At 34.6% G+C, this 21,563-nt stretch overlaps 1 protein-coding gene across 1 annotated transcript; it reads left to right on the forward strand.

Annotated features, from left to right (window-relative positions):
* The first annotated feature begins 1,163 nt into the window (after positions 1 to 1,163).
* On the forward strand, positions 1,164 to 4,376 carry LOC114162361. The gene is made up of 5 exons (XM_028046222.1): positions 1,164 to 1,548; positions 1,651 to 1,899; positions 2,075 to 2,153; positions 3,901 to 3,979; positions 4,066 to 4,376. Exons 1-5 carry the CDS (start codon positions 1,270 to 1,272, stop codon positions 4,115 to 4,117), a joined length of 738 nt encoding a protein of 245 aa, XP_027902023.1. The 5' UTR covers positions 1,164 to 1,269; the 3' UTR covers positions 4,118 to 4,376.
* The last annotated feature ends 17,187 nt before the right edge of the window (positions 4,377 to 21,563 follow it).

A 21,563-nucleotide genomic window follows, 5' to 3' on the forward strand; every position in this document is an offset into this window, starting at 1 on the left:
TGTTCTCGGTCCACTCAACAAATTTATTTAAAAAAAAAACATGCAAAAGACATCAAATATATTTATAAAGGACTAGCTTCCCTTACCTTGTAGACTTTGCTTAGCAATGCTCTTTTTCCTAAACTGGCTTTCACCCATAGAATCATTCTATCTACGCAACAAAAGGCCCAAACGACAAATCAAGGTAGAATTTTAAGATCTCAATTAGAGGGAGTTTCATCAAGAATGAAGAGAGATAACATGCAACTAAAAGGAAGCTTGAATGCGAGGAATAAAAGATTGCTCTATAGAGAAAAGAGCATAAATCCAAACTCACCTAAACGAGAGATTGACCAGAGGCTATGATTGGAGTTCTTCGCATGCATACGTCACTACAGTGGTGTTGGATAAAGGGAGGCCCAACCTGATGAAGGTATGGCGGTGAACGACAACGATAAATAAAGCTTGCCGAAGATGAGACGACACAGTCCGATGAGTATGGCGATGGAAGCTAGTGGCCACGGTTGACGCACAATGATTCCTGTCAAGAGAACCCTGAATCAGCTAGAGTGATGGATACTTGTGAGGATGAAAATGGTGATTAGGTCTCACTAAAAGCTAATTGACATAGGAAATGTTAGGGGTTTTGTCTGTTGTGCTCTTTTGATGAGGAAGAAGAAACGAGACCCGTGAGTTGTGGCTGGGGAAGACGATGATGATATCTAAAGGAAGAAGATGATTTAGAGGGTTTTTTTTTTGTTTTGAAATAAAATTGAGGGTTCTCATATACATTACATAAGTATAAAGTGACACGTGTAAAAATAAATAAAAAATATTAAAAAGAAATTGACACATGTTACTAACTTTAATATTATTTGTAAAGAAATAACTGATACTGACCAAATTAAATTAATTTTAAAAAATTCATAACTAAATTGAATCAAATTAAAAATATTAAAATTAAATTGAGAAAAAAAAACAAAAACGGAAAGACCAATTATAATGATAAAAATCACTTTTATTTTTACGAGAGAGCCAACTAAATAATTAAAAGAATTACTTTTAAAGATATAAATAGATAAAATTTGTACAAATAAAAAACTAAAGAAGCAACTAAACGTAGTTTTTATTCTCAATATATAGTGATTATTTTTACGAGAGAGAAAATAATAAAAGAAGAAAAAAACAGAGAGTGAGTGACTCCAGAAGGCAACATAGAGTGACAGTGGGAAAGAAGAGGAAGCGTTGTCGTTTTAGTATTATTGTAAAACTCTAAACCCTTCGAGCCTCATGTCGACCTCCGAGGACCCAAATGTAACAACCGCACAAGAACCAGAACCAGAGGCAGAGGCAGAACAGGAACAGGAGCAGCAATCGGAAGAATGGGAGACGATGGCTCGAGCGTGGCTCTGTTCCTTCCCGGAGGCGAAGGAAGTGAGCATGGCAGAAGTGGAGGCGTGGATAGACTCCAACCTTGCCTCTCTTCCGGAAGGCCTCCGATCCATGCCTCGCCCCGATCTCTCCAACCGACTCATCTCTTTCCAGAATTGCATCAGACTCCCCAACCAGGTTCCAACCAGTTCCACGTTTTCTTCAGATTTCGTTTCCTCTAATCACACGGGCGGCTCCTTCTTTTCGCTCTCTATTTGTTACGGAGTTTGATTTTTTCAGGAACAGGAAGCGAGTCAGCTTGATCTTCCGCACGCGCGGTTTCAGCGCACTGATCAGTGGATTCCGGTGTATTCGTGGCTGGAGACTTTGGATAAGGATGAGGTGGTTAAGTCCAAGGAGATTTCTGACTGGTTAACGGAGAACCCTAAGGTCCAAGAACAGTTGTGTTCCCGGCATTCGCGATACCATTTGATGCATTACATAAAAAAATGCCATCTCAAGATATTAAAAAGAAGGGATAAGAAGAAGGTATTCAATTCCTTCCATCTTCATTTTATCACATTGTGGCTATCTGGTGCCCTTTTTATCCTTTTTGCACTAATACCTAATTATCTGGAGTCATGGAATTGAATATGATTTTTAATATTTATCATCTGTGAATTTTTTGTTCGGTGTTGACTTCACATATTTGTTTGCTCGACAGGGTGTAGAACAGCCTGACAAAGACTCGCCGTTGAAGGTTCAGAAAGATGTGGTGATGAAACACTCAGCTCCCCTTCCAAGTATGCATTATTCTTCTTACCTCTAAATTGTCTATGCTTTTTGCGGTGGAATCTTCATTAGGCCAAAATTGCACTTATTATCTATTATGAACCCTTCTTGTTTTTTCTTTTTCCTTTAAACTTTAATAGTTCACATTCTACTATTTGTTTTTTCCTAATTTGTTATGTTCTTCTTCTATTAATTTCACTAATGTCTTCTACCTTTTGACTTCATTAATATGTTTTTAATTCTCCTAGATTGATTGGGATTGTGTTTGGAAAGTGTGATTTATTGTTCATCATAAATTCCTTTAAATTCGGGATTGTTGTTTCCTTTTTTATTATGTGTAGTATAATTTTTTTAGTTTGCATTATTATAATATTTAACATACTGTTCATTCTGCTTCCAGCTATCCTGCTAGCGTTTTCAGAGTTAGCCGTAATGCAATGCTATTTGAGATTGATAACTTCCGACGCATAATAATTTTATTCTGTTTTCAATATATTGTGGTTTGACTTACTCTGTAGGGTACAATTTCTAAGTTTTTCTCATTTTCCAGTGGCCTTATTTACAGGCTTCTGTTCTGTGTCAGTGCATGTCTGTGAAGTGTTGTCGGAAACCACTCTAGCTTTAGTTGTCCTGAGGAGGAGGGAAATTTGGGTGGGTTAGTAGAGTATGCATGTTGTTGGATCTTGTGTATACTCTTATATTTGGTCTATCTCCATATTCTTGTTTGCTGACTGGACTAGTTAAAATAGATTCTGTAGATTTGTTTTACGGGTTATATGATTATATTCCCCAGAAAATGGCATTGGTGGGATTAAAAGGCATGCTTGGTTAACATTTAACTTTTTCTGAAATGTTTTTGAAAATTCTGATGATGATTGAAAGTATGTGATAGAAACTAGTAAGTGGATGTTAATAGTTGGGTTGTAAGATTATTTGCATCCTTGTTTCCCTTGCCATGAGAAAGCAGCACCTCTTATCGTGTAATTAACAATAATTAAGCAAGGCACGATAAAGTCATTCTCCCTTGAAATGCATAATGTCCAAGAATATTTTTCAAAACATGTTATGATAAAAGTGGGAATATCATTTCAAAATTCATTTTCTCCAAGTATAACTTCTGATGATGATTGAAAGTATGTGATAGAAACTAGTGAGTGGATGTTAATAGTTGGGTTGTAAGGTTATTTGCATCCTTGTTTCCCTTGGCTTGAGAAAGCGTCACCTTTTATCATGTAATTAACAATAATTAAGCAAGACATGATAAAGTCATTTCCCTGGAAATGATAATGCCCAAGAATACTTTTCAAAACATGTTATGACAAAAGTCGGAATATCATTTAAAAATTCATTTTCTCCAAGTAAAACTTCATGATCATTTATTATAAACACCCTATTTTTTTCATTGGAATCTGGAGTTTAATTCGCTTTACTAATATCATGCCACCTCCCCATATATTTTTTATTTCTACTATGGTACTTTAATATCTGCACAATTTGTATGCAAATGGTAGACTCTAGAAAATTCCAATCTGATTTTGAGATGCTCAAGCTCAGACATTTTGTGTTTTTTTTTAATTTTCTTATTTCCTATTCAGTATGGCTCATTTTTTTTTTATATGTCTAATTCTGCGCAATGTCAGACCATAAAACAATTGTGTATTTTGAATCATGCATGTGTTCTAAGATTTATGTTAGTACTTTTCATTTCTTTATATTTGTAGATATTATAGGTGTTGATCTTTCCTCTAAACTTTCCAGGTAGTTCTGTAAGTAATCTGCCCAAAGATAGCGATTTGTTCATGGCCAAAAAAAGTGAAGCCTATCGTAAATATGAGATGTAAGTGAATGAGCACATTTTCTTGTATGACTACGTAGGTAGCACTTTATCATAGTCCAGTTCTCCTCACATTAATTTTGTTTCAGTTTAGTGGAGTTGGAGAAGCTGCTTTCCCCCACATTCTCAAAGCAACCTTAGCATATAAATCAATTAGTGTTGGAAACATCAACTGTGGTGGTGTCTGCAGATTGTCATTCCCTGTGCAATGCTGTGGCTCGTAAGTGTTTAACTTGATAGGTGTCTATTCTCTTTACATTGAATGGTAGATCATATATGTAAAAAGTAGTGTAGCAGAAATATTTTTACCATCATCTGACCATTAAAGCAACTTCAGAAATGATAAGTCTGAGCTGGTCTGAAGTTTCCCAACGAGTAATTAAACATTTTTGTGAGCTTCTATGTGGTGATGAATAATTGACACTAGATAGGGCTATACTACCAATAGAAAGGACTACACAAATGATTTAAGCTAGCTCTCCAATTGCATGCCGTAAAAAGTCAAAGTTAACAGTTGCATATTCATGCTCCCCAATGCTTATATATATATATATATATATATATATATATAATCAACGGCCCAATTCAACTATGACATTTGACAATATACTGAAGTGGTAAAATATTATGAAATAAAAGTTTGTGAATTTAACCCTTCTAGAAAATTTTCACGGCCTGGTATTATTTATTTCAAATTCCTTAAAACCTCTGTCTAGAACAAATTCCGAGGATAATTTGTGGATGTATTGTTAAACTTGGCTACGCCGGCCTGTGCGTGTTTCTTTACGGCTCAAAGGTGTTCTGATAATTGGTACGATGTATGGATATGATATATATATCGGATACGACACGTATCTGATACATCGATACATTTATATTCAAAATAATAAGATATATTACGTGATAGATATCTGATATATGAATATTGAAGAATGAACAATAATTCTTAAAAACATAATAAATATATGATCGATATTGTGTGAATCCAAAATAAAATTATGTACTAAAATTGTCAACATAAAAAATATAAATTTTTGTTATCATAAAAGTACCATTACAAGAAAACTTTTAAATAATGACTAATTTTAGTAATCAAAAATATGTTGGAGATCAATTTTTTAATTGAAGACTAATATAGAGGCTAATTATTTTGGTAGCCAAATTTTGGTACTTAATGTTAGTGACTAATTTAAAAATCACTTGTTTTGGTAGTCAAAACTTTGGTAGTTAATATTAGTGACTAATTTAGAAACTAATTCATAATAGAAACTATTTTAATTATCAATTTAAAGACTAATTATAATTTTTTGAAACTATTTTAGTTGTTAATAATTTTTAGTTTTTAAATTAGTACCTAAATTAGTCATTATATAATGATTAATTAATTTTTGTTGCTACAATTGATCATTATTTAAAAAAATTCTTGTAATGTACTACAACTTTATAAATTAGACACTTCATTGGTAAGTATCGAACACATATATGTGATCCGGTGTTAGTGCATCATAAGTTGCAACAAATTGATTTATGATTTATCAACCATTGGCTGCGTAAGTGGTGTTCAGTTTTTTTTAATAACTTTGAAATCAATCATGAGAACTATGTCTTTCATAGTTTCTGCAATGGGTCCTTTTGCGAAAATGCATTAAACGGGCAAATCATGAAGAATGTGATGTAGGAGAAAAGTTTAACACGGTCGGATTCTTTGCATTTTAAAAATATGTATATTGAACTCCCAGAAGGCATCAATGAGGGAAGTAGTCGTTAGGACATATTGATTCTAGAAGACGTGCTGTTAATCTTTCGTTGTCTTTATATTATGCATTATGGAGAGGAAGAAAACAGTAAATTGTAGGGGTGGGCATGGATTGGATATTTAATGATCCAATCCACATCCATTTTATATCCAAATAATTGGATTATATTTTTGACCCAAATTCATTTTTTTAGTAAAAGTAGTTTGGATTTTGTTAGAATCCAGATCCAAATATTTGGATTAAGATTTAAATCCAATCCAAATATTTGGATCAAGTTTAAAATCCAGAATCCATTTCTAATAAAAGAAATTTAAATTGAATTTCTTAAAACTTGTGTCATTAAGGCCCGAATGACTCGGATGGGATCGATGATCCGGACGGACCCGACAACCCGGATGATCCAGACGGGCCCGACAACCCGAACGACCCAGACGGGCCCGATGACCCGAACGGGCTCGACAACCCGAACGGGCCCGAAAACACAAATAGGCTCGACGACGCGAATGGGCCGGATGACCCGAATGGGCCCAATGACCCAAACGGGCCAGACGACCCGGACGGACAGGTCCAAATAGTCGGGCCCAATCGGGTAGTCGGGCACGTTCGAATCGTGGGGCCCGTCTGGGTCGTTAGGTATGTCAAGGTCATCAGGCCCGTCTGAGTCGTCGAGCCCATTCGGGTCGTAGGGCCCGTCCGAGACGTCGATCTCGTCTAGGTCGTAGGGACCGTCCGGGTCGTAGGGCTCGTTCGTGTCATCGTGCCATCCGGATCGTAAGGCCTGTGTAGGTCGCCAGGCTCGTCCGGGTCGCCAGGCCTGTCAGGGTCGTCCAAGTCGTCAGGTCCGTCCGGATCGTCAGGCCCATTCGGGTCATCCAGCCCGTTCATGTCGTCGTGCCCATCCGGGTCGTAAGGCTCGTGTAGGTCGTCAGACCCATCCGGGTCTTCGGGCCCGTCTGGGTCGTCAGGCCCATCCGGGTCGTCAGGCCCATCCGGGTCGTCAGCCCATCCGGGTCGTCAGGCCCATCCGGGTCGTCATGCCCATTCGAGTCGTCGGGCCCGTTCAGGTCGCCAGGTCGTCCGGCCCATCCGGGTCTTCGGGCCCGTTCAGGTTTTTGGGCCTGCCTGACTCGTTCGGGTCTTTGGGCTGCTTGACCTATTTTCGTCATTGGTTCTGCCTGGTCCGTTCGGGTTTTCAGGTCCGCGTGACTCATCAGGTCATTGAGCCTGATCGACTCGTTCGGTTTGTCAGGCCTGTCCGATCCGTATAGGTCGTCGAGCAAGGCCCATCCAAGTCTGAATTTAGCATAGTTCATCTCAACCTTTAGTCTAACCCAACTAAAAATTTAAATTGAAATTTTGGGTTGGATTTTTTGGATTATCCATATTTAAAAATCTTGATTTATAAAATGGATATCCAATCCATAAGATATATAAAATGTAAATTAGATTGGAATCCATATCCATTAAATGGATTTTAAATGGATTAGATTTTTAATATAATGAATTATAAATGGAGTGGATTGGAGCAAAAGTAGATTGGATCAAGAAAATTAAATTTTTTGTCCACCCCTAGTAAATGGCCATGCAAAGCCATCTGTTATGTTGGCGAGCTCCAAGGGAGAAGTTTACATAACCAGCAAGGAATGGAGTAGTAGGCATAATTGGGGCTTTCTTCCTACACCTTAAAAAATGTCTAAAAATTTTAAAAATATATTTTGATTATTTGAGCAAAGTCACGTAAATAACATTTTCAAAATTATTTTCAGATGTTGACTTTTAGTAAAAGATATTTTTAGTAGAATTTTAGAATATATATATATATATATATATATATATATATATATATATAAACGAAAGTTGAAATCCGTTTATACAAATATATATTTTTTTTCTTTTTTTCTAATTTAAAGTTTTATCATTTTCATTCAAATTTTTTCAATTTTATTTTTAATTTTATTTATATTATAGGTATTTTTATAATTATTTTATTTATATAATTAATGTGTGTAGTATTTTATACTCTATTTGAATTTTTTAATTCTATTTAAAATTTAAAAATTTCATTTTAATTATATTTTTTTTAATTTTTTTCATTATGTATTTTTTATATTTTTAAATTCAAATTTATTTTAATATAATTTGTTAAAAATTAAACAAAAATAAAAATAAAAAATAATTAAAAAGGAAAACCTTAAATTTTAAAAAAATGAATATATATATATATATATATATATATATTCTTTATCTTTTTTTAATTTAAAGTTTCATTATGTATTTAAATTATTTTTTAATTTTATTTATTTTATTAGTATTTTTATAATTATTTTATTTATTAATTAGTATATATATATATACATATTTGTTTTCTATTTTTTTGATTTTTTTAAATTCTATTTAAAATTTAAAATTTTTATTTTAATTATTTTTGTTTATTTTTTATTTTTTATACTTTTAAATTAAAAATTTACTTTCATATAATTTGTCACAAAATTAATAAGTTAAAATTAAATATAATTAAAAAAATAAACTTTAAATTTGAAAAAGAAAACCAAATATATATATATATATATATATATATATATATTTATTTATTTATTTATTTCCGGAAGTCGACTTTTAGTATTTATTCTTTTTGACATCCAGAAGTCCAAATTCTTCACCGATGTCGACTTCCGGAAATATCTTTACCAAAAGTCAACATCTAAAAATAAATTTAGGGGTGTGATCTGTGTATCTTTTCTCAAAAGGTCAAAGTTTTAGGTTTTAAAAAACTTTTGGAAGTGCAAAAGAAATCTTAGAGGTGTAGGAAGAAATTCCCACATAATTTAGAACCCATTTCTCTATAACTAAGCCTGATTGTTGCCCAAAGAATGCAGAGTATAAGATGGTGGCTTCAACACTAAAATTGTGGCCACAGAAAACTATTCTATATGCCTTGTTTTCAAATTTTTTTGAGGGTGATGTTAACAAGAGAAGGACCAAGTGACTCTTTCATCCACGTAACAAAACTAAATAACATTTATTTGTGTATATAAGGATCCATATCAAGACTTGAGTCATCTAAGCACAATCCTTTCTCTGGTTGGATATATGATGTGGGCTAATAGGCTCCGTGTAGGCAGCCATTTGTTAAGCGTCTTTTGAGCTCCTCTCCACACCTTATGGTGATGGTGCAAATCACTTGACACATATTACAATTACTAATAATTAACAATTTCTTTCTTAATACTCTTCCGTTGAAATTGACCTTGAGAGCAAAGGTCAACCGAAGGAAATTTAGCCTTGATGAAGGAAATATCCCAAGTAATGTTGGCCTCAGATAGATAAAAATTTAGAGGCAGTGAAAAATATTGCTTAGATGGATCACCAATGCACTTCTTAAGAAGGGAAAGTCCCAATTTTTTATAACAATATCAGCGCATCTCAGATTTGCAATCTATTTGATTCTATTCTGAGCACAAGCAAGGTTTTCTTTAGCTTTACTAAAACCGTATCGTGCAGTTGTAAAATTTGGTCAATCTCAGAACAACAAAAAAGCGCAAAGTCCCATAAATAATATGAAATGGGGTCAATGCCGGCTAAAATTTGATAAGTAATATTATACTAAAACTATGTTCAAGATAAGAAATCTAGCCATCCAAAAGGATGATTGAAGACAAAGCAACAAAGTTATGTGGAAAAGAAAGTAACAATAGAATAAGAATAAGAGAGAGTTGAATTGTGTTTTGAAAATTTTGTAATTTTCTAATATGTCATCCAAAGATTTTCTATAAGATAATTCGTCGGAAGATTCAATTATCTGAAAGAAGTTATTTAGAAGAGTGATTGTATCATTAGTCGGAGAGGTTGTTCGAAAGAGTGATTTGTTTCATAGCCATGAAGGCTACTCGAAAAAACAATATTTGTTCCATTGGTCGGGAGGTTGTTTGGAACAACGATGATTGTGTAATGTTGTGTGTATTATTTCGTTTATTAACTTATTTTACTAGCTTTGTTTAGATCATCTAAAATTTTGGGTTTTGTTACAGGTTATTCAATTTGGAATGAGTTTCATTTTCTTAGTTAGAAATAAAATGAATGGAAGTAACTTGGGAAAAATTCAAACTAGGAAAGACAAAGTTTTTAAGCTTGTTTGTTGTAACTAGCCACTATTTCCTGTGATTTTAACTTGGTTAACTGTCACATGTTTTACTTTTAACAAAAAAAAAAGATTCTTGGAATTTTTTTTTATATTTTCAAATTTTAAATATTTGAGTTTATTTACAGAACTAGGGTTTTTTTTCTTTGTTATGTTAGTTTGTCCTTTTATTTGTTGTGTTTATATTTTTTTCATATTGATAATTGTGTTCTTTACACACGGAGTAAAGGATACAATTGTAACACCTTTGGCTAGGTGTCACAAACTTGGCTAGGTGTCAACACCATGAACAAAAAGGAGAAGAAAAACTATGTCTAGAAAAGGTTGGGAAAAGGAACTCTCAAGGTGCTAAAGAGTCGTCTAAAGCTTGGGAGTTGATTATCATTTATAACTTTGAGTCAACTCCCTATAGTCTAATGTAAGAGTTCTCTGTTAGGAAGGTTGTCTAACGAGAAGTCGTCTACTCAAGGGTTGTCTACTCGTGGGTCATTTAACACAATGTCGTATAACACTCTATATCCTCTAATGGGTAACGAGTCATTTGGTGATTATATTTGTTTCTTTTACTAATCTTAACACAATGTCTAGCCTATACAACTCTTAATTGTACATATGAATATCATTTAAAACACCAAGAGTTCAAAATAAACATCTACTCATTCTAAATGCTCAAGGAATAAGAAAGGAGGTTTCTAATATATCAGTTTATGAGACTTAACTTTTACATAACCATTAGGAATATAGTTCATTAAGTTTAAGCACACATTATATAAAACTTAAACAAATATAAAGGAGTTATGATTGTGTGGATCTCCAAGGTGACTACTCCCTTCCCAATTATTACATTTTTTAAAGGAAATTTTCCAAAATGCAAAGGAAAGTTCCAAAAGCATCCCCACAAACTCCTCATAACTAAGCTTCTCCAACTGTATCTGCACCATCATCTACTCCATCATCTACTGCAATATAATCCAAGTTATACGATCATTGCATGTGGAAACCATAACCACAAACATGTAAGGGTGAACTAACCATGCCACATACCACATAATAATGCATATCAACATACAACTCACATAGCATCATCATAATATAATATAAACTCATTCAAGATATCAACTATCACATGTTCTCATACCCAACAGGAAAGCAACCTAATATTACCACCAAGTAATACTAAAAAGAATGGCATTATTTCATAATTAACTACTCAACCAACTCTCGTACACAATTTACCAAAGACGTCACTTTCCATTACTCTCAAAGCGAGCCCCGACGAAGTTTACCACTTCCCATTATTCATATCAAAAGCCTCAATGAAGTGTACAAATTTTCATTACTCTTATCGAGCCTTGACGAAGTCCACAACTTCCCATTTCTCTTATCGAGCCCCGACAAAGTGCACTACTTCCCATTACTCTTATCGAGAGCTCCGACGAAGTGCACCTCCAGTACAATTTACACATAGATACCTTCCAAAACATTCATATTTAAGTATACACTATCTCATCATGATCACACATAAATAAACAATAACATGATTATCCACATGCATGATCATTAAATACTCAAGCACATTAAGGCCTCATCATCACATGCATCACAAAACATGGACATCATATAATCATCATCATTATACTTAACATACATCATTCATCATGGCCAACATCCAATATACTGCAAACAAAGGCTATAACAATTTATTACAACCAATTATCAACATAATACACCCTTGAAAACCCAGCAATCATGCGTAACATATATCTCTAACTATAGACCTTCAAACTTAGATCACACCGTTCAAACTAAAGAAAAACATGTTATGGACCAACTGTCAAAATTTTAGCTAAATAGAATGGTTAACAAACCATGAAACACAATTTTACGAAAACTGCAAACTAGAAAATCAGTAGCGCCATAAGCCAACACTTAATGCCAGAACCCTCATAAAACAGGTTTCTTAGAGCCCAGAATCAACGATTAACGCTCGACCTCTCGTAAAATAGGTCACTCAGCGTCCAAAATTAGCACTCAATGCCAGACCTCTTGTAAACTCACCCAAGACCAGCGCTTAGTGCCCGAGGACACACAAACACGCCCAGAAATATGAAAAATAACGTATTTACAAATGATTTGGTCATCTTAAGGCTCACAAACATCATGGAACATTAAAATTCATTCACCATACACATAATTTCACAATATTCTAATCCTTACCTTCTAAACATCCATTTCAAGCACCCATTCCACCAATGCAACCATACACTACACTAAGGCATTCATTCACACAACATTGTGAGTTCTTATTGATACTAACATTTTACTACACCAAAACAATGCAATTTCCCATGTTGACAACATTTTCACATCATAAGCATTCACTCAAAATAATCAAGACTAACCCTAATTAATTTCTAGCCCTAAACTCAACTCTATGCATCAAAATTTATCACATCTCTCTCATGCATCATTCTTCAATTTCTCATTAGCATAAAATAGAAAGAACACTTCAACTATCCATACGCCATGTTCAAGCCATCAAAACTACTACTATTACAATTTTTCACCAACATGGCCCATGTAATTTTTCTTTATTGCATCTCTTTTAATAACACACTCAACATGCCAAAACCACAAAATACCACACTCCAAAGCTATAATTCCAAGGGAGATAAAATTCATTCATGCTATTATATATACCCATCATCTCAAGTTTGCAAGACAATAAAAAGGAGAGAAAATAATCAATTCCAAAATACCCAACGAAACCCTCCATACAACAGGACACAATTTTTTCTCAAAAAAAAAAAAGCATCACCATCCCAACATGATTCCCCAAGTGCAAAAAAAGGATAACAAAAGGGGAAAAATAGAGTAGTCTCCTTGCAATCCATGGAAAAACCCATCCTCAATACACAACCATAAAAATCAAGAAGACAAGCTTAAAACCCATTACCTGAAATTCCTGCAGTAAGATCACCTTAGGTCAGCTATACTCCTCCCTTTCTCTCAATCTTACATTGATTCCTTTCACTTTTTCTCCTCCCAAAACCCCAATTTTAACTTAGACAAAACTCTTTATTTCCTTTAACAAACATTGTTTTTTTTAAATAAATTAAAAGTAATAATAGAAATACTTTTGGCTGCCCACTTTTTTTTAGTTTGTCCTGTCGCAACCTAAATCGTGGCGGGACGATGAACTAAAAATAAATTAATTTGGAAAAAGATATTTGAAGTCGCCACCATAGTTTATTCTGAAAAACTATGGAAAACCATAATAATAAAATAAAGTCTGCGAAAACCAAATTTAGGGTCCGGGAGTCGGTTACGCGTAGAAAATGTATTAACACCTTACGATGCCCGTCCAAAGGCGGTACCTTTAATTAAATTTACAAAAGAGATGTGTTGATTTTATAATATTTATTTTTCCCAAAAAATAAGAAAATATTGAACAAACTTATCTTTTTTAGTAAAAAGGACCCGACAAGGATTAAAACCTTGGTCCTATGTATTCTCATTAAAAATGAGAAATTAGGGCTACATAGTTCTTTATAAAACTATTTAAAAATGATTTGGAAAACCTTTTAATTTTTGGGAAGTGAACCTGACAAGGACTTGCCCTGCTCCTACGTATCTCCATTCACAATGGAGAATCAGGGATCACGTAGTTCTTGATAAAACTTGATTAGAATATTTAATTTTTTAAAGTTTTCTTTTGACATTTTTTAAAATAAGTGTCAAGCGACGTGTGCGGCCGGGTTGACACCAAAATCATTTTTTATACTTTGTATTTTTGAAAAGGAGTGTTGTGCGACGCGAGCGGTCGATTAGACACCAAAACATTTCTATGATTTTTTATATTTTTGAAAAGGAGTGTCGTGCGACACGAGCGGTCGATTAAACACCAAAACAACTTTTATAATTTTTGTATTTTAAAAAGAAGTGTCGTGCAATGCGAGCAGTCGATTAGACACAAAAACAACTTTTATAATTTTTGTATTTTAAAAAGGAATGTCGTGCTACGAGAGCGGTCGATTAGACACTAAAAGAGAAAATAAAGAAAATAAATTTAAATTTTTATTTATTCTTATTTTTATCATTTTTGAAAACCATTTTAATTTTTATTTCAATTTAAAATATTATTATTATTTTTGAAAATGATGTGATTGAAATTTGATATTTAATTAGAAAATGGTAAAATTAGAAATAGAAAATAAGAGTATATAAGTGAGTATGTGGGTGCAATGAGAAAAATTATACACATGGAATGGGGTGCATACAGAGAAACGCGTGGTGCACAAGGTAAACACATCCTATTCTAAAAAAGGAAATTAAAGTTAAAGGAGTGAGATGTGTGCTTAGTAATGAGGTAACATAAAACTAATCACATTCAGCCATCTACGCCACCATACCATCATATGCGTCCTCCAATCACGTTCAAAACGCAACCATGCTGGCGGCAAAGCTGTCAACGGTGACAATGACCACTCCCGGAGGTTTGTCAACGTCGGCACCGACATTGCTCGCCACTGACCACTTATATCCGTGCGAAACACTACCACACCGTCTCCTCTACTCGCGTCTTCTTCGGGCCACCAAGACCACCGCCGTGACTGCCATTCCGTCAAAGAGATCGCCGCCAACTACTAATGCTTCTTACATCACCATCTTCCCTCTCTATTTCTCACCCACAACCAATGTCTACATGCCCAAACCAATTTTGTTAACAGAAAAATGTTCAATTCAATTTTTCTATTTTTAGTTGAAAATTTCTACTACCATTAATCATACAACAACAATGAAACAAACACAAAACATCATAGTAAACTTGGAAATTATGAACCTGGTTTTGTTCTGATATGCTCCAATATGTGCTTATTGTTTTTTCTTTGTATTGATCGTTATTGATTCGAAATGTTGTGATTCTGGATTGTGCTTTCAAATTCAGCATAGATGTGATACTGTGAAGATGAATCTATGTGTGAAAAAATGAGTGAAAAAATGACTTACATGTTTTTTCCTGTAATAAAAACATCCTATTTGTTTTGTGCGTGAAAAAAAGCATCCTCGAATGGTCGTTCCCTCTTTCAATATTAACGTGCTCTCTTTTAAAAAAATTCATAGAAGTTACCAATCAATTATCAAATACTCAACTGTTCCTGCTTCTTGTGTTATGAACAACAATTTTATTTTTTATTATTTATTTTTTAATTTTTTAATTTTATTTTAGGATATAAAGCAAACGGTGGTGTGAAAGAAAAACAATGGGCCATTGAGCCCAAATTGGTTAACCAGAGGTAAACAAACTAAAAACAAGGGTTCAAAGACAAATTAATTAGGCTACCAACTCACTATAAAAAGAAACATGAAAAAGAAAATAATAGAAACGAAAACATTCAAAACTAAATTATTTATTATTATTATTTTTTAAATAATTATATTTTTTATTATTTTTGTATTTTACTTTTTATTTTTTCTAAGAAAAAAACATCTTTTAAAATTTCTCTTAAATAAAATTAAAGAAACTCTCTTTTTTTAAACATTTTAAAGCAAATTTAGTTTTACCCTTTTTTATGCGACACTTATTTTATTTTATTTTGGTAAAATAATTTTTATTTATTCGAACAAAATTGGGTGTTGACACGTCCAAATACAATTCCGCCTTAACTTTTCACCTTCAAAGGTGCACCACAAATTACCAAAAAAAAAAAACACAAGTTCAACCCATTTTACTCTAGTTGAGATTTGAACACACAACCTTAAGAGTCAAGAAACACCCCAAACCATATCAACCATCATGTACTTCTTATCATTCAATACACACAACAACATTACAATAGCATCCACACAACAATAAGAAAATAAATAAACCATAATATTCCAAATAAATTATAAATCATTATAAAATATAGGCTCTAACCGACTGTGCTACTCTTCACCTCTGTAAAATTATTTATTTCTTAATTTAAATATTCCCCTCACGACCAATTATCACCTTAAATAATATAATTATTTTTCTTGAATCTTACAAAGGCTATGATGGTGTTTAGTGTGCTCTCAAGAGAAGTTGGCCAACTCTTAAGGAAGGGTGGCTAAAGGATACCTAGAATAGATGCTCTAGCCTTTGGTGACCTAAGTGAATAATATGACACAAAATTAATATCATAACAATACTCAATTCAAAGGTGAATTTACATGGGGGATACACCTATATTTATAAGCTTAAGTAACCTAAAAGGTGTTTCCAAATTGTAAATCCTCTTCCTAGAAGGAGGACACATGGTCACTAAATCCTCTCTATTAGGAGTTAGGCTCTAGGCCTTAGGGTTTAATGCACAAGGTTTTTTGGCAAGGCTTATTGTTAATACCATTTTTCTCCTTTTTCCTTAATAAAAATCCCTTTTTAATTTGGTCCAATTAGTAATTTCCTAGAATTAGGTTAGATTTTAGTTTTAAGTGCAAAAATAGAGTTTTGTAGAAGTTCTTAATAAAATTGTGATTCTAAATAAAAATCGTGTCTAAACTAAAATGTGTCATTTTTCTTAGGAAATTTTTATAAAACTAGAAGACAAATTTTTCTTTAAATTGGTTTTTTACCCTTTTGTCTCTATATTTTTAGTATTGCAGAAAAGCCCCAGAGCTTAAAATTGACCTTGCAATCCAACCCTTGGATTTTAGCATCACTAAACCTTATCACACAGGGGCTACACAAGTCTAAACAAGAAAAGTGAGGTCTCCTGTTATTGAACCTTAAAACAACACCCAAAACGCAAGTTGAAGTAGACTGTTTGAGTCAGAGGAGCTAGGTTCAAAAGAGAAGTGGAATTGGGTTAGAGAGAAGTGGTGATGAGCTGCATCGGACCTAAAGACATTTAGGTTTTTTTGTATCAATAAAAATGGGGGTTTCTTCTATTCTAAAAAAATATTCTTTTCTTCGATTCAATAGCTTATTTCCCCATTCTGTCCTTCTTCATTTCTTCTTACTAGAATATAGGTAGACTAGGGTTCGAGTGAGTGTAGAGTAGTTTTGTTTTAGGATTGTTCCTACCACACTCAATAGTCCCACATCGCTTAGAAGTCGAAGCCTAAAGCGATTTAAATACCCCTTGCTCCTTCTACCCTCTGATGCGCCTTTTAAGTATAAAACCGACACTCCAAAGCGGACAATACCTCGGATGAGCGGTGATTGACTCTAACGATGTCATGGAATCAAAACATTGGTGCCTAGTATGGGGCTGATAACGAGGTTCTACATACGAACCATCGATCCCTTAAGCCCTCTACTGGGCATGATCCCCTCATTCCCCTTAGACCTTAATTGGGAGGTTTATGTTCCTATCGCACCCAATAGTTGCACATCACTTAGAAGTTGAGGCCTAAGGCGGTTTAAATACCCCTTCCTCCTTCCACCATATGAGGCACCTTTTAAGGACAAAATCGTGATGGATTCGACATTCCAAAGTGGATAATACCTCGAATGAGGGTTGATTGACCCTAACGATGTCCTGGGATTAGAACAAGGACCAATAGAAGTTATGAAATTGCATTCTGAGTGCTTTCTAATCATGCTTTATTTCATATGTTTTAATTCTATATTTTGCATGGTTTTAATCTTTACAACTTTCCCGTACTTCATATTATAATTCATCTTCTAATTGGTATATGCATTAGTATATTTTTGCTTTGTGAAGCCAACATTTGTGTATTACTCCTACATTTATTTAAATGATTGATTCTGTTTTAGCATACCAACCAATAGAGGTTCTTGATTTCTTATCAGTTTCTGCATTAATTAGGTTCTATCAAGTTTATTTATGTATATCAGTTAGATCATTCCATTGCATAAAATTTGTTGTCACGTTGACTTACCTTTGGTGGGTTGGTTCAATTGAGAAAATTTTACCTTATGCATCTTGTCCAACTTTGATCCAACACATTCTATTGTATTTGCTACACCAAATGGTTAAATCTAGAATCAATTCACATTGCATGAATATGTGATCATCATGGATAGTTTCGTTCATTTAGTCTTGTATACATAATATGAGTTCACATTTCAAACATGGGTTGTCATGCCAACAAGTTGACAATCTTGGTTTAAAGTAGGGGTGACACACAGGTCAAATCGACCGTTTTAGCCCACCTGATTTTTTCCCACCTAAAACAGATCGGGTTGGCCCGCCAAGCGAAAACAGGTGGAACATTGAAACCAGCCCGTGAGGGGCAGATTGGTCCACCAACTTTGATTTTTTTTGTCCTGATTTTGTATTGGAGGCTCAAATTAGGGTACTAGAGGCAAAAAATTGTTGTAAGTGTACTTTACACATTAATTGCATATGTTCATTCATCCAACAATTAAATTTATGGCAATATAACATGGCTACAATATATAACATGGTTGTTTGTTCAACTTATGAGAAATATAAACAATTTATGGCAATATAACATGGATTCAATATAACACAAACAATTGTTGGAGCCATATCTTGCTTGCAATATATTTCATTGTAATTTATGAATGCATATATAACACAAATAATGCTCCATGATCCAGTGTAGTCCAATGAAGAAAAATACAATCACAAAAGCTTACCGCCTCACCATTATCTAATGTAGTTCATGTTTTAAGGAAAGCATCGGTAAAATAAAAGCACAAAAAAGTGTTTAAAATGCCTTACACAATCACAAAATGGTTAAGCGTCTGAGCTCAATCAACTATCAACTATAGATTTTAGACTAGTGATAAGTGTTTTATCTAACAATGGTATTAAAGCCTATAACGCATCTTGGTAATCACCAGACTCACTGATTCAGCAAAGGAGTGTTGAGAAGTCTCACATTGCTTGAATGAGATTTTGGAGTGCGAGTTATATATATGTTGGACAACTATTGTATCAATTTGTTTTAAGCTGAAATCTATGAAATAATCACTAAGAAGCAAATAAGAGTTTTATTAAAATAAGTTGAAAAGCATACAAGACAATCACATAAAAAATAGAAGCCCACTTGTATACTTATTTTATTAAAAAAACACCAATAACTCCTTACTAATCTAAGCAGAGAGTGAAGAGAGAGAACGAAGAAAAGGAGGAAAAGGGGTAGGTGAGAAAAGTGTGTACGTGTGTGGTGTGGAAGCATCAGGAGAGAAAGTGAGAAAAGAATTGGAATGGGCCTGCGTAATTGTTGTTGAGGCCCAACAGATTGGTATCAAGAGCAAGGTTCAAGAAGAGGAATCTTGGGAGTATTGCTGCGTGTTCTACTCATGGCTGGTGGAGGATTGATACCGGGATGCTTACCCATATTTGATGGAAAGGGTTATGATGATTGGTGTGTGAAGATGGAGGCGATTCTTGGCTTTCAAGAAATAGATGAGATCGTTAAGGTGGGTTTCAAAGAACTGCCCAAGAATGCTGATGAAGCGGCCAAGAAAACATACAAGGAGATGAAGAAGTTGGACTGCAAGGCTCGTGTATTGCTGCATCAATGTGTTGCTGCCCCTATCTTTCAGAAAATCTCAAAAGCTGTTACAGCAAAAGAGGTTTGGGAGATCTTGCAAAATGGGTATGGAAATTCTGGGAAACTCAAGAAACTGAAACTGCAATCTTTAAGGAGGCAGTATGAACTCCTCTCTATGACAAAAAAGGAGATAGTGGCAGAATATTTTTGCAGATTGCAAGTGATCACTAATGCCATGAAAGCGTGTGATGAGAGCATAGAAGACAACAAAATTGTAGAGAAGGTTTTGAGGACCCTAACCCCACGGTTCGACCACATTGTGGTTGCCATAGAGGAATCAAAGGATCTTGATGTTATGACAATAGAAGAACTATAGAACTCTCTTGAAGCACATGAACAAAGAGTGAATGAAAGGAAGAATGATGAGAAGGTGACTGAAGAGGCTCTATAGGCCAAGGTGAGTTATGGAGTCAGAGGCAGAGGCATAAGTGGCTGGAGAGGCAGAGGTAGAGGAAGGTCCAGAGGAAGATCTGGAAACAGAAATGGTGGCAGAAATAGTGAATCAGTGGCCCAAGAAAATTCTGGAAACGATGGGTCTGAAGCTAGAGGAGGAAATCAGAACAGAGGCAGAGGAAGAAGTGATAGGAGGCCATATGATAAAAGAAAAATACAGTGCTATAACTGTAGCAAATATGGGCATTATTTTTATGAATGTTGGCATGAGGAAACATCAAAGAATGGGTAGAAAGGAGAGGAAGCAAATTTAGTGCAAAAGGAAGAAGATGGGTCTGATTCAGACTAAGTTTTGTTGATGGCAACAACAACCAGTGAAGAGGAGGAAAGCATGACTTGGTACTTGGATACAGGGTGCTCTAATCACATGACTAGGAACAGAGATTGGCTGATTGATCTTAACCTTGTGTGAAAAACATTGTGAAGTTTGTAGATAACAGCTCTATTGTGGCAGAAGGAATTGGGAAGGTGATGATTACACGAAATGATGGCAAGGTGGCCTATATAAGTGATGTTTTGTACGTCCCAAGCATGAAAAATAATTTACTTAGCCTGGGACAACTACTGGAGAAAGGATTTACTATGAATATGCAACAGAAAGTCATTGAGATATTTGACTCTCAACATAGACTTGAGATCAAGGCACCTTTGTCTAAAAACAGGACCTTTAAAGTGAACTTGGACACCATTGAAATTTAGTGCCTATCAGCCACTAGTGTGGAGGAAGAGAGTTGGTTATGACACTATAGATACGACCACTTGAATTTCAAGAGCTTGAATCAACTCAGCAGTAAGCAGATGGTGAGTGGGCTGCCACAAATTCAGCAACCAGCCAAAATCTGTGAAGGTTGTCTGATTGGGAAACAACCTAGAAAGGTTTTTAAAACCTCTGCACCAAAACGAGCTAATAAGGTATTGGAGGTTGTGCACTCAGATGTGTGTGGTCCCTTGGACACACCATCACTTGGAGGAAATAGATATTTTCTCACCTTTGTAGATGAATTCTCAAGAAAGATATGGGTTTATTTGCTAAAAGAGAAAGGAGATGTATTTTCTGTGTTTGAAAAATTATGTGCACGAGTGGAGAGACGGGCTGAGAAGAGTTTAAAAATCCTTAGGACAGATGGTGGAGGAGAATACAAGTCCAAGGATTTTAGCAAGTTTTGTGAAAGGAAAGGGATAGTACATGAGGTGACTGCATCTTACACACCACAACATAATGGGTTGGCCGAAAGGAGAAATAGGATGTTGGTGGACATGGCAAGATGCATGCTGAAAGGTAAAAATTTGCCACATAGTTATTGGGGAGAGGCAGTAACCATTGCTGTCGATATCCTCAATAGGTGCCCTACAAAAAGGTTGAAAACAGTGACACCAGAGGAAGCTTGGTCTGGTGCCAAACCACACGTGCAACACTTGAAGATTTTTGGCTCAATATGTCATAGACATATTCCAGATGAAAGGAGGAAGAAGCTAGATGATAAAAGTGAGCCTTTAATTTTGATTGGATACCATCCAACAGGTGCATACAAGTTGTATGATCCAAAAAAGAATTTGGTGTTGATTAGCAGAGATGTGATGGTAGATGAGGTAGCTAGTTGGGATTGGAAGAATAAGGATGATGTGGTGACACATGTTCCATGTGTCTTGGAAGACAAAACTAAAATTATTGCTGCTGTTCCAGACAACAGAAGAACCCAAAGAACAAGGTTCCCCTCTACTA

Source organism: Vigna unguiculata, chromosome 9, assembly GCF_004118075.2.
Source record: "Vigna unguiculata cultivar IT97K-499-35 chromosome 9, ASM411807v1, whole genome shotgun sequence".
Lineage (NCBI taxonomy): Eukaryota > Viridiplantae > Streptophyta > Magnoliopsida > Fabales > Fabaceae > Vigna > Vigna unguiculata.